Consider the following 14,806-nt stretch of genomic DNA (forward strand, 5'->3'; position numbering starts at 1 on the left):
AATGTTGAGAATTGTTCAGACACGCTGTACATTATATTTGACAAGCGCTCAAAGTAAGTGAAATTCTTCAAAGATCTTAACTAAACACACATTTTCTTGAAGTAAAATACTAGAGATTAAACATATACTACGTAAATTCGTAGGTAATTTATCATTATATCAATTATTTTAAGTTTTAAATTAAAAAAATTGTAGGAATTTGTATATTGACAAGTTTAGTTCCAATTTTTGCCACCAGAAATTCAAATTCACAGAATAAATTTTGTTTTTATTGTTTAAAACTACTTTAAACAATCAAAGTACATGAAACCAAAGATGTAAATTAAAATACTATACAAAACTGAATAGTTTTCTATAAAGAATGCTATTTCCGCTCAGTTTTTTACAACTACAAATACAAAAAAACAAAACAAAAATAAAGACGCACATTGAATTCGTTAAATTCCTTGTATTGAAACAGGATATGAGTAATCAAGTATAATCTTACATTATTAGCACGTTTTACCAGTGTGTCTGAGACGCAAAGCCGACCAAAACAACAGATCGACGTAAATTAAATTACACTTATCACATCCCCAGCATCCCGTCAGATGGCGCCAGCTCACACCGGCGCTATCACAATCGGAGGCGGTTGGCGGCAATCGTGTGTGGGTGCAGGCCACATCTGGCAGAGCGGGAGAGCGACGCAGCAGCAGCACATCATCGTTTCTCGGCGGTGGCAGCGGCGGCGAGGCCAGAAATCGATATCGCGCGTTTTCCCATCTCGCCTTCCTTGTCTTGAGCGTCCGCCCGCCCCCGGGAGTAAAGCAACCGCTTCGCAGCCACCCGCGGTCCAGGCTCACGACGCTCACGGTGACGACGACGGCGCTCCTCTCCGAGATGACGCCGAGATATTTATACATCGGCGCGACGTCGACGCCGACGTCGAAATCGGCGGCGGTTGGCGAGTGCGAGTGCGGCGTTTGAGCGCAGCGTGCGTGCATCTGTTCCATCTCGGCCACGGCGGGACACAAACGTGAAAAAACGCTATTAAAACCACAGTTTTGGAAGAAAAACGCTCAAAATCTTAAAAATTTTAAAGAAAACAAGTGAAAATCATTACTAATTCTACAGTGAATTGATAATTATTTATTTTCTGTGGATATTATCGAGTGATAAGGACACGGACATCAAGTTATCACGTAAGCATCACGTAATTAGTTAAATTTTTAGTTGTTTTGAGATTAAACGCGAAGAAAATCATTAAATTTGTTAAAATTGCGTTTTTCGGGGGTGGATTGGGGGCGGCATGCGGTATTTTTGTTCAAGCATGGCGGCAACCCATGGCCTTTGGCATTCAGGATGCTGGGTGTACCTGGGATGGCCAAAGGTAACATGCGCATATGTCAAATGTCAAAAAACATCTCAAAAATGTATTTTTAGTAAAAAACTTGTTTTAAAACTGTCAAAATTGACAGAAGACATTAGGTTATGTTAAAATATAACCTAGAATCATTTTGTGTTACATACTCATCACGTAATTTATTAAATTTCTTAGTTTTTTAACATAAAACTCAAAAAAATCATTAAAATTACTTTAAATTGTCTTATGGGGGTGTAATTTGGGGCGGCAAATGGTAATGTTATACAAACATGGCGTCATTCTATGGCTTTTAACATTTCAAAGTCAAAAAACGTAATTTTATTAAGAAAAACGCTTTAAAACAACAAAAATTAACAAATTATACAAAATTCTAACCTAAAATCTTTTCTATTTTTATATTTTCAGAATGTCATCACTTAAACTGTCAAATATCAACAACTAACAGCAAATAATGCGTGTACTCTGCATTTTACTCGCGTGCTGCGTTTGCTACGCATCCCTAGCGTTCGCTGATGATCCAACGCTATCAAAATGGCGCACAAAACGCGCATCAAGCAAACCAGACAAGACAGACTTCAGCGCGCTGCGCAAACGTCTCAACGACGAGAAAAAAGCAGCGCTACGCGATATAATGGCGGCGCATCCACGCATGGAACCTAACACGACATTCTTCGGCGATGTAGCCATTAAACAAAGCGCTGACGATGCCGGTAAACGCATGGATGGCAAAGAAAAAATGTACGCCATCTCGAAAGTGAGTCGTGGGTCACGCACACAAGATGGCACCGCGTGTGATTTCGACGATGCGGAGATGGCGTGTGCGTGGGCATGGAAACAGGATGTCAAAAATGGATTCTTCATCACGAATGGATGGAAGAATGTGGTGAATAATTCGGCTGGACCGAAATATGATTCGAGGCATTATGATAAAGGTAAGTAGTTGGGAAGTTTGGTTAGATTTGCGTTTTTGGGGTTTTGAGGCGGGCGAGGGGAGAGGGGGGGTAATGGTGTACGTTTTCAATTTGTGAACGTCGTGATTGAGAAAATTGCATCGGGGAATATATCCCGCGGCAGGCGGCGGCGGTCGGGAAATCGGGGAAATCGAATTTCCACGCTCGCGATAATTACATTTGCGTTTGCCGCATGCTTTGCCGCAAATTGAACACGCGGGGGATAATTTTACGCAGTACGACTAATAATAAAATGGATGCATTTTTGTTTTTTTAGGTTAAGTTGGAAAAATAAACTTTAAATGCAAATATCTTGTGAACTAATTAAACAATCTTATTGAAATTTTCAAGGATTATAAATTTTAATATTAGTCAAGGTTTAGTAAAAGAATTTTTAGGATATAGTTTATAGTTTTTGATTTATTAAAGAAAAACTAATTTTGAGGTTATTTTTAGCTTTTGTACTAAAATAGATGTTAAATTAGCATTCTTATATCTTAATATGCTATTATACCGTGTACAATAGTGATTTTTGTTGGGATTTGAAGAAATACACTATTTTTTACATTTTTTAGGTTAAGTTAAAAGAAAAAAAATTTAAACTCAAATATCTCCTAAACTAATCAACCAATCACATTGAAATTTTCAGGAATCATATATTTTAATATAACTTAAAATTTAGTAAAAGAATTTCCAAATTATTTGTAATACTTTTTACTTAGTTATTAACAAAAAAACAATTTTGAGGTTAATTTTAACCCAGCAACAAAGTACGAGTAAAATTAGCATGATTAAGTCCTCATGTGCTATTGCACCGCGTGCAGCAGTAATATCCGCCGCAATTTTCAGCAATTTCATCTGGTTTGCGCTGTTTCCACGCTTAAACCTCTCTACATCTCTGCTAATATGGTGGCTGGACAAGCCGCACCGGTCGCATTATTTCCTTCATTTCTTTTGCGGCGCGTTTGTTTATTTTCGCTAATGTGCGGCCAGTGCGAGCGCACAACTGTGCAAATATCATTCGATATATTCAATAGTCGTCGATACCTTGTATTCCAAGCTATTTTCGGACCTTACACACTCGGAAATTAAAAAATAAAGTGAAAAACATAAAAAACACAATGAGAGAATACATCCATCACGTAATTCATTAAATTTCATAGTTTTTTTACTTAAAACGCCAAAAAAATATTAAAATTGTTTAAAAACGTGTTTTGGGGGTGTAATTGGGGGCGGCAAGTAGTATTTTTGTTCAAACATGGCGTCATACTATGGCTTTTAACATTCAAAAGTCAAAAAACGTAATTTTATTAAGAAAAACGCTTTAAAACAACAAAAATTAACAAAAAAAAACGCACAATGAGAGAATACATAAAACTATAGGCAACCAAATGTACATTAATTTTTATAGGTATCCTAGGTTACACTACGTAGTACTCTACGCATACTCATAGCAGGTTTTTATTGCGTTGTAATAACAAATGTTAATACACTGGTGACGCTGGTGAGCGTTGAGTACGTCGTAGGTTGATTGCTCGCGTTGTGGGGGTGGCGCAAGGTGGGGGGGGGGGAGTGGGGTGGGGTGCGTGTCGTCGCTCCTTCATTTCTTTTTTTGCGGCGCGTTTGTTTATTTTTCGCTAATGTGTGCGGCCAGTGCGAGCGCACAACTGTGCAAATATCATTCGATATATTCAATAGTCGTCGATACCTTGTATTACGAGCTATTTTCGGACCTTACACACTCGGAAATTAAAAAATAAATTGAAAAAACGTAAAAAAACAATGAAAGAGAATACATAAAACTATAGGCAACCAAATATACATTAATTTTTATAGGTATCTTAGGTTACACTACGTAGTACTCTACGCATACTCATAGCAGGCTTTTATTGCGTTGAAATAACAAATGTTAATACACTGGTGACGCTGGTGAGCGTTGAGTACGTCGTAGGTTGATTGCTCGCGTTGTGGGGGTGGCGTAAGGTGGGGGGTGGGAGTGGGGTTGGGTGCGTGTCGTCGCTTTATGGCATCCTTATCGCGAGCGCGGTGGTGGCGCGCGTGACGCACGTCTGTTACGTGATCAATCGCTGCCGCGGACGGCCCCCGGCCGGTCGTCCTGGCAACTTGCAGCATCTCTCGCGCCACGCAACGCGGAAGAACGGAAGCGACGCAGCGGCGGCAGCGGCGACCGACAGCGTTTTGTCGGCTTCCAGAAATTGGCATGTTGAAGGGACACGTGGACCAGATAAAAAAGCGCTCGGGGAAGGTGGAATCATGAAATGATAATTGACATCGGGCGAAACAGACCGAGAAAGTTTGGGAAATGTCAATGAAACAAACAAAAACGAATCAAATCATGCAAAAATCATGAAGGAAAATATCGGGGGTGGTTGATTAGTTAATGACAAGAGTAAAAATACTTTAAAAATTGTTTTTTGTTGTGTTTTGTGGTCTTAAAACTACAAAAAACATAAAATGCGGAATTTTTCAGAACTAATTCTGTCGTTTTTAAGTAGATGGCGCTAGTATATAGCATATACTGACATACTGACAGTTGGCTATTTCAATATATATTACATTGATCGTGTATATTTTATTTTTCCCAGAAAATGTAAAATACCGGTATTAATACCGATATACCGGTATTTTTACTTTCAAATACCGATATATTTCAATATGATATTGTTTGTGATATATACCGGTATACCGATATCTCAATTTCAATATCGATAAACAGATGAGTTAAAAACAAATGTCGTAATTGTGAAAACTTCCCAAATCTGCGACACAGCAGTCACTTTAAACTTTAAAGACCAACAAAAAGGTTCAACTTGGGTAGTTTCAGAAATAATGTTTTCTATTACGCTAAACATTCATCAAATCCGAAAATATCAAATAAATACTTCGACACTGGCAATTAACAATGTAAGATTGACTCATTTACCAATTTAAAATTAGTACAGTGTCATTTATCTTTTGCATGTTTTTATTTAGCAAAAGGCAAAAATATTCCTAATTTAATTATTTAATTATTTTATAAATACCGGTATTACCGGTATACCGATTTTTCATTCAAAAATACCGGTATTAAAGAAAAAAATTCTTGAAATTTCAAAATTTACGTCAATAAATTTGTAGTCAACAATATTTATTAACCAAAACACAGATTTTTAAGCCTCATTTCTTTAAAAATAAAAAAAATCTTAAAATACACGCAGAAACACGCTCTTAACATTGGCAAGCGAATTATGAATGAACCTACATCTATAAATATTTACTTATTTATATTCTCGCCATTCTCACGTGCTCAACGTCACTCAACCTTTACAATAAAATTTAAATTCATAAATAAATTTATTTCTAGGAAATTTCTTGATGATTCGTTTAAACCCACCTGAAGATTCATCCACGTCGAAATGGAATTGGACCATCACCAGCCCCATGTTCAAACCCACCACTACCGAACACTGCAAGCTACAGTTTGTTATTTACACCGAGAGAATGAACAACAGCGTGATAAGAATAGTTCAGCACAATGTCACACGCACACAGGTTTTGATTGAGCAGTTACATCGGAATGACTATTCAAAGTACGTAAAATATTATTATTATACAATTTTATTCATTTTTATAGAAAAAAAAATGTATTTTTTTACTTCCACTTTTAAAATATAACTTTTTCCACGGTTTTGAGACATAAAAATTGGTAATTTAGTCAAAAAAGGCCAAAACCGTGATTAAAGTACTTTTTTTACGGGGTGGAGCTTGCGCATGCGCAGTTGCCTACGGTGCAGTACAAGATTATATAAAACTAGGTTTAATCCGCGGCTTCGCTCGCGAATATATAAAATAATAAAGTTGCTTCCTTACGCGTCTGTAGACACAGAAGAAGTAACAATGAAGTAGAATGGCGGGAAGTTTAAAATGACTGAAAGTATAGTCTATGGAAGTATAGTGTACAGTCTCCATAGTGTAGCCAATTGATTTGATGTTGACGTTGCTGTCGGTGGCTACAGTGATAATACAGTGTGATGGTACTCATAGTAATTTAGGGTTTGATTTACTGCTGAATGCTAGATGGCGTTAAAGTAGCCAAATAGCTAGATGCAGAGGTGGCTATTGGCTAAACTATTTCTTTATTTCATTTAAAAATAATTTTTTTATTAAATAAAAAGTAGCCTATAACCATTCGGGGACAACTAAGAATATGTGTACAAATTTTCATGATGATCGGTTAAGTAGTTTTTGCGTGAAAGTGTAACAAACATCAGGACTTTCGCATTTATAATATTAGTAGGGATGTCATGCGTCGTCAGTGTGCTAATAAAGTTTGAAGTTTCAAAATAAAAAGTTCAAATGCAAAAACTAAACGTAGAAATAAAGTGGAAGTAAAAAAAATTAGAAAAACGTGGTTAAAGTGCCACTTAGCACACTTGTTACTTAATACAATATTAATCAATATAAATATTCATAGATGGGCTAAATATGAGAAAACTCTTGGAAGAATCACACAAGAATTCCAAATCTCCCTGGAAGTCGAAACAGACGGTCCAGTTGCGCATGCCAAAGGCGCCATTGTTGCAGATTTGATGTTGACGTTGCTGTCGGTAATACAGTGTGATAATACAGTGTGTTGGTACTATAGTACTTAGGTTTGAGCTTCATTGCTGGAATGCTAGATGGCGTTAAAGTAGTCAAATAGCCAGATGCAGAGGTATTATTGGCTAAACTATTTCTTTATTTCATTTAAAAAATAATTTTTTTATTAAATAAAAAGTAGCCTATAACCATTCGGGGACCACTAAGAATATGTGTACAAATTTTCATGATGATCGGTTAAGTAGTTTTTGCGTGAAAGTGTAACAAACATCAGGACTTTCGCATTTATAACATTAGTAGGGATGTCATGCGTCGTTAGTGTGCTAACAAAGTTTGAAGTTTCAAAATAAAAAGTTCAAATGCAAAAACTAAACGTAGAAATAAAGTGGAAGTAAAAAATTGAGAAAAACGTGGTTAAAGTGCCACTTAGCGCACTTGATTCATAATATAATATTAACTGATATAATTATTCATAGATGGGCTAAATATGAGAAAACTCTTGGAAGAATCACACAAGAATTCCAAATCTCCCTGGAAGTCGAAACAGACGGTCCAGTTGCGCATGCCAAAGGCGCCATTGTTGCATTCGATGAAATACGATTGGTCGGCTGTTACGAAGAGGACGGACTGACCGGAAAAACTTTATGCACGCCGGATAAATTCCGCTGCAGTGGAGCCACGCCCAACAAATGCATCAACTACAGTCAGTTGTGCGATATCACACAGGATTGTCCCAATGGCGATGATGAAGCACAAAATTGCGGTTAGAATACAAACATAACCTCAAAACATCAAACATAACCTATGTATTTTTTCTATTTATTTTCATGTAGATAAAGTCCCATATGGTGCTCGATGTAATTTTGAAGTGGATTGGTGCGGATGGTATAACGCTGAAAATACGGCGTTTCAGTGGAAGCGACACGACGGCGGCAATGTTATGCAACAGGCGGCGACGGCACAGAGTATCATAGGGCCTGACTTCGATCACACCTATCGCAATAGCACAGGTAAATTACATTCCACTCCACAAACACAGAGATATTAAATTCCAGCGCTGTTTGTTTTCTGATTTATGGCCAGGTTGGTGTAAGTTTGTGTAATGTTGGTTGCATACCAGTGAACTTTACATGTTCAGTGTTCATTGATTAAACATTAATTAAATGCGTTTTATGTTTTACGTGTGTTTTAGGGAAATATTTGCACGTTGTGCCCAAGTTCTCGGAGGTGAAATTTGCCAGTACCGCCATGTTGAAGAGTATCGTGTTTAATCCGCCTCCGAAAGTACATGGGAATGTTTCGTCGCCATTTTATAATTCTTGTATGGTGAGTAGTTAGAATAACACGTGTTTAAACAGACAAAAAATGTGTTTTTGACTTTATTTTGGGTTTTTTCGACTTTTGATGGAAATTGCAATGAAACTTTAAGTATTTTCGAATAGATAATTTAATTATCTATAGCAGGGATTTAAAATAATAAAAATCGGAATGTTTTTACAAAAGTTATTAAACAATTTGTAAGAAAAAACATAAACTCACTCAAAAAATTTCAATTTTATTTTGAAAGCAGTTTTCCACTATTAAACCAAATTTAAAATATTAATATCACATATTTTCCGATAGATAATTTAATTGTTTATAATTTGTCGTTTAAATAATAAAAATCCAACAATAATCATAAAAGTTATTAAACATTTTTTAACAAAAACACTTTTTTACTTTTTAGATACGTTTCTATCTGCATCAAACAAGTTTCCATAAAAATGGCATAATGGTACAATTGACTGAATTACGCCCGAAGGAAAACGTCACCATGGATCTCCTCTGGAGTTATCAATCATTTATTGACCCATGGAGTCGTCAAGTGGTGATTTTACCGAATATAACTCATCGGTATTACTTGCACTTTGATTTTCGTAAAGGAATTCGTTATGTTATGGACATAGCACTGGATGATATCTCCCTAAGTCCGGAATGTTTTGGGCTGAATATTCCGGCGTCTGAATTAGTTGACTACAACTATTACAATCCGGTTATTGATCATCATTTGTGGGCCAAACCACACAAAGCATTCGAGAATGAAACTTGTAAGTGATAAATGTAAACTTTTAGGTTATGAAATGTTATATTTTGTGTTTTATTTGTAGATTACGAGATAAAAACTTGTAATGCAACTGGGAGTAATGGTCCAGAACAACAAAATTGTACTGATGCTTATAATGGCACCAATGTACAAGTTGAAGTGTTAAAGGAGGTTGGATTTGTTGGGATGCAGAAGTGGACAGTGCCAGAAAGCGGTGTTTATACGTAAGTTGAAAAAAATAGGTAAATTTATGGATAGGAGTGAAAAATACCGGTATTAACACCGGTATACCGGTATTTTTTAAATAATATTATTTATTATCGATATTTTGAAAAATACCGGTTTTTGGTTGAAAAAATACCGGTATTAATGTTGGTATACCGATATTTTCTTTTAAATTCTAATATTTTTCAATTTCGGCAACCGAAGTTGTCAAATACCGGTATTAATACCGGTATACCGGTATTTTTTTAAATAATAGTACGTATTACCAATATTTTGAAAAATACCGGTTTTTGATTTAAAAAATACCGGTATTAATATTGATATATGGATATTTTCTTTCAAATTCTAATATTTTTCAATTTTGGCAACTGAGGATGACAAATACCGGTATTAATACCGGTATACCGGTATTTTTCTTAAAAAACCGGTATTTTTCCCCAATAATATCACTTCCAATATATACCGGTATATCGATATCCCAAATAAATATTTAACAAATACCGGTATAACCGGTATTACAAATATTTAGACTAAACAAATACCGGTATTGAACTCAAAATTAACTTTTCTACTAAAAACTCGATTAAAACCAATTTTTTTCTATAAATTTAGATTCATCCTCTTTGGAGCAAGTGGCGGTAAAGGTTCTTCCGACGTTGGTTCCTCTCGAGGTGCCATGACACGTCTTGTCCTTGAATTACGCAAAGGTGCAGAGTTATTCATGCTCATCGGCCAAGAAGGCACCAGCGCATGCGTGCGAAAACTAGGCGAACAAACCGTCTCCTCCTGCCAACCAGACAACACCACAGACACAGGCGATGGCATACGTAGAATACTCAACATGGATATTAAAAATGGCGGCGGTGGAGGTGGCGGCGGAACTTATCTATTCATGCATAAAGGCACTACGAATCTACCAATCGCCGTAGCTGGAGGTGGTGGGGGTCTTGGTTTTGGTAAATATCTAGACGCAGCTATACAACACGGACAAGCTATTAACCTACAGAGGGAGCCAACTGTCGGAGATATGTCAGGAAGCAGGTTAGTAAACATAACCTCAAAATATTAAAAATTTTATTTTAATACCAAAAATATTATGCAGTCCGGCAGGTGCTGGAGGTGGTTGGAGACGCCCTGAAGGCATCCTCCCTGAATTTGAATCCCGCGTGGGTCAAGGTCTGCTTGGAGGTGGTAGAGGGGGTAAAGCGTGTTACAACTCAAAGAACGGGCGTGGTGATGGTGGTTTCGGCGGTGGTGGAGGTGGATGCACTGCAGGAGGAGGTGGAGGTGGTTATGCAGGTGGTAATGGTGGTAGAAACACCACCAATGGCGGAGGAGGTTACTCTTACATAGATTCCCAACGCCCTCTGGCGGTGTTTTCGGAGGCAATGTCAGGATATCACGCGGGACCTGGGCAAATCATGATTATACCGGGTGTACCAGGTTGCGATTGTGATTATCGTTGTGTGGCACTGGATCCACGAAGGGCGCAAGTGTCTTGTGTCTGTCCTCAAGGGTGGAAGGTTGCTCCTAATGGGAAGACATGTCTGGCGGTTGATATTGATGAGAATTATCCGATGTGGTTGTATGTTATCGCCATGATCATCTTTTTGAGTATTGCGTTGCTGGGATGTTTATGTTTTGTCATGTGTAAGTATAATTTTTGTTGAATATAGGTTAGAATTTGAAAATACCGGTTTTTATATCGGTATACCGGTATTTTTTGGTTTTCAGTATCGGTATTATTGGTATATTGAAAATTTGGTTCATTACGGTATGAACTTAGAAATACCGGTTTTTTGGAATACCGGTATTGGACAATATGTTTAGTAAAAATACCGGTATACCGAAATATTTTTTTATTAAAATTTATTTTTATATTCAAATATTGATGTTTCGGATAATTACTGATTTTTTATTAAGAAAATACCGGTATACCGAAATACCGGTATTGACGCAATACCGGTATTTTTATTTTTACATAACATTTTTCGTTTAACATACCGGTACTTTCAATAATTATCGATTTTGTAATTTTATAAATACCGGTATACCGAAATATACAAAAATACCGGTATTAAACAAAAAATCAGTTAAAATTGCTTAAAATTTGCATTTTTTGTTTCCAGATGGCCGATACAGACAAAGTTTAGACGAAGCCCTCCGCAGGAAGATGATGTCCGGCCCAGCTTTCCAGTTAAACCGCCTAAGACTAGCCTCTGACAGCATGATGACCGAATACAACCCAAATTATGAATTCGGAGGCGTGGTTTACACTTTAAAAGACTTAAAAGACATACCTCGACATCAACTTAGACTTGTCAAGTAACTCAACTCCCCTCTAACCTAATTCTACAAAAACTATTAAACCTCAAAAATATTTCCAGGGCTTTGGGTCAAGGTGCTTTCGGTGAAGTCTACCAAGGATTCTACCGACAACGTGCTAATGACACCGTGGAAATGCCAGTTGCAGTGAAAACCCTCCCGGAGATGTCCACAAACCAAGCAGAGATGGATTTCCTCATGGAGGCCCTTATAATGTCCAAATTCAACCACCCCAACATCGTCCACTTCATAGGAGTATGTTTTGATAAACATCCAAGGTTCATAGTCCTTGAACTCCTCGCTGGAGGTGACCTGAAGAACTTCCTCCGTGAATCACGTCCCAAACCCGAACGCACCAGCCCATTAACAATGAAGGACCTTGTCCTCATCGCCGTGGACGTCGCCAAGGGTTGTAAATATTTAGAGGACAATCGGTTCATCCACAGGGACATCGCAGCCCGAAATTGTCTCCTGACCACGAAAGGTCCCGGCAGGGTTGTGAAGATTGCTGATTTCGGGATGTCCAGAGACATCTACCGGTCGGATTACTACCGTAAAGGTGGTAAAGCAATGTTGCCCATCAAATGGATGCCACCAGAGGCTTTCCTTGATGGGATCTTCACTAGTAAGACCGATGTGTGGAGTTATGGGGTTTTATTATGGGAGATCATGTCGATGGGTTACATGCCGTATACAGGGTGTGCGAATAGAGAGGTTATGCAGTTGGTTACCAGCGGTGGAAGGTTGGAACCACCCGCGAATTGTCCAGGACCTATTTATGGGATAATGACGCAGTGTTGGCATCCCACCCCGGAGCAGAGACCCACATTTGCGTTGATTATGGAGCGGATGGGTTATTGCTCACAGGATCCACAGGTTATGAATGCGCCGTTGCCGATTTTCAATCGGCCGCCATCACATGAACGCGACGCGACTGTGATGAGACCCAATGGGGATCACGGGTGTTTACAGGTTAGGTTTTGTAAAAAATGAAGATAACCTTGAAATAACCTTGAATTGTTTAATTTGTGTTTAGATGCAATCGACGGATTATTTGATTCCTAATCATTTATTGATGGGGAATACCTGTCGGATGATTGGGTCTTCATCATCTATTGATAAACTCCTGCCGGGGAGTCAGGATGACAGTTGGGAGACATCTTTTGTTTTACCACAGTCAAAATCTACGCAACCATTGTTGCCAGGTCAAGAGGGAATACAAATTCTACAGGGGAAGAAACAGAAGGAGCTGGTTCTGTAAGTATTGATTAATGGGTGTAAAATACCGGTATTAATACCGGTATACCGGTATTTTTTTGAAAATGCGATATTTTTCAATTTTATTTCCAATATTTACTATTAGTCGATATTTTGAGAAATAATTTTTTAAATACCGGTATTACCGGTATATCGAAAAACCGGTATTATAAATATACCGGTAGTACTTATTACGATCAAGATGTTTTATCGGTATTTACCGATAATTTCTGTCAAAAAAAATACCGATACCAAATACAGTATTACCAATTATACCGAAAAACCGGTATTATAAATATACCGGTATTTTTTATTTTTTTATTCAATATTCACCGATATTAACGATATTTTGACAAAAAACAAATACCGGTATACCGAAATACCGGTATATAACTCAAAATTTGACTATACACAGTCGTCCATTTTGTTTTTCTATAATTTCATGCATTTTCTGTATTACCAGGCTGAAAAATTACTCTCTGATACAAAACCCTCACCCATATCATCACCGATTCTCCAAAAATCAACGCCGAATGAGAAAACCAGCACAAACAACACGAACAACACAACAGCACAAAACAACAGCACTTAGGAATCCTCGAAACGCAGCGCGCTGCGGTTAAGACGCAGAGGCGCACTGGTGAAACAAGCGATGCCTGTCACGCCGACCATGAATGGCACAGTGCCATCCAACAATCCATCTAAATATTCCATCAAAGGAGCAGCGGAGATAACGAGTAATGGCGTCATCCCCAACGGATCCTACGCCAATCAAAACAAGTACTCATCAGAGATACATTGTTAAAAACATGTGTGAACAGAAGAGAGGTTAAGGTAAGATAATTAAATTTTTAAACAAAAAATGGATACCTACGATGAGTGAGACGAGTGCAAGAAGAAAACCCCAGATAATTCAATGTAGATAGACAAATATTGCTATTGCAAGACATGAAAAATACAGTGTGTGTCCAGAAATCGGTGCTAAAATTAAAAAATGCATGAAATGCATAGGATAGATACGGCACTGGATATTAGAAACAAATGAAGAATTAAGAATTAACGAAATAGAGTTAACCTAAACACATTTCAATCATTACGTGGTTACAAAATGGCTACAAACATTTCACGCGATAGTATTCCGTACATGTAATATATGCAACCAAATGTACACGGTACTATCGCGTGGATGATTTTCTTTTTTACAAGTCTTGAATACAACAAAGCCAAAAGCAAACTAAAAAATGACAAAACGTTGAAAATAATCTGAAAAAAAAATATGACGTAGCACACAAAAAACAAACATAACCTTTTGGCTAAGGTATAAATTTAACTAAGGTGTAGTGATTCCTGTCCACTAAGATTAATACTGATGAAAACAAATGACATTCTAGACGTGTAGGGCTCAAAAGCAAGCGTTAAAGAGTAAGTTAATCTATAATTAAGCTTAAAATTATAATACATATGCAATTAAACAATTCAAAACGGTTTTCTTTGCAATTCATATGTTAGGGGTACGAAAAACCGATATTAATACCGGTATATCGGTATTTTTAAAATTTGAATTTCTGTAAAAATCAGTAATATTGGTATTTAAAACCAAAAAAAATCGGTATACCGAAATACCGGTATTATACAACTAAAATACCGGTATACCGGTAATACCGGTTTTCGGTATACCGGTATTTTTAGTTTTAAATGCTTAAAATACCAATATTTACCAATATTTTGATGAAAAATATACCGGTATACCGAAATACCGGTATTATAAAACCGGTATACCGGTATTTTTAAAAATAGAATTTCTGTAAATATCGGTATTATTGATATTTAAGCAAAAAATATTAGTATACCGAAATACCGGTATTATACAACTAAAAATACCGGTATACCGGTAATACCGGTTTTCGGTATACCGGTATTTTTGTTTTAAAATACTTATAATATCAATATTTACCAATATTTCGATGAAAAAAATACCGATATACAAAAATACCGGTATTTCAT

General features: G+C 37.0%; 1 protein-coding gene across 1 annotated transcript; it reads left to right on the plus strand.

The window, feature by feature from the left end:
- The first annotated feature begins 690 nt into the window (after window positions 1-690).
- Alk (Anaplastic lymphoma kinase) lies at window positions 691-14,052 on the plus strand. Its single transcript, XM_065306162.1, has 15 exons — window positions 691-1,181; window positions 1,769-2,295; window positions 5,678-5,903; window positions 7,389-7,675; window positions 7,746-7,922; window positions 8,105-8,238; window positions 8,639-8,999; window positions 9,060-9,219; window positions 9,833-10,261; window positions 10,323-10,870; window positions 11,350-11,545; window positions 11,608-12,517; window positions 12,582-12,802; window positions 13,266-13,386; window positions 13,431-14,052. Exons 2-15 carry the CDS (start codon window positions 1,815-1,817, stop codon window positions 13,605-13,607), a joined length of 4,428 nt encoding a protein of 1,475 aa, XP_065162234.1. The 5' UTR covers window positions 691-1,181; window positions 1,769-1,814; the 3' UTR covers window positions 13,608-14,052.
- Window positions 14,053-14,806: the final 754 nt, after the last annotated feature.

This window comes from Atheta coriaria, unplaced genomic scaffold (genome assembly GCF_025399875.1).
Source record: "Atheta coriaria isolate IRGN ID8LTWV9N9 unplaced genomic scaffold, Caltech_Dcor_3.1 hic_scaffold_6_pilon, whole genome shotgun sequence".
Classification (NCBI taxonomy): domain Eukaryota; kingdom Metazoa; phylum Arthropoda; class Insecta; order Coleoptera; family Staphylinidae; genus Dalotia; species Dalotia coriaria.

Excerpts from the sequence above, each read along its gene's own strand:
- Alk (XM_065306162.1), top strand. The coding sequence starts at position 1,815 with ATGCGTGTACTCTGCATTTTACTCGCGTGCTGCGTTTGCTACGCATCC. Across the intron at positions 8,239-8,638 it reads CATTTTATAATTCTTGTATG|ATACGTTTCTATCTGCATCA; the intron begins GTGAGTAGTTAG and ends TTTACTTTTTAG. Across the intron at positions 12,518-12,581 it reads GGGATCACGGGTGTTTACAG|ATGCAATCGACGGATTATTT; the intron begins GTTAGGTTTTGT and ends ATTTGTGTTTAG.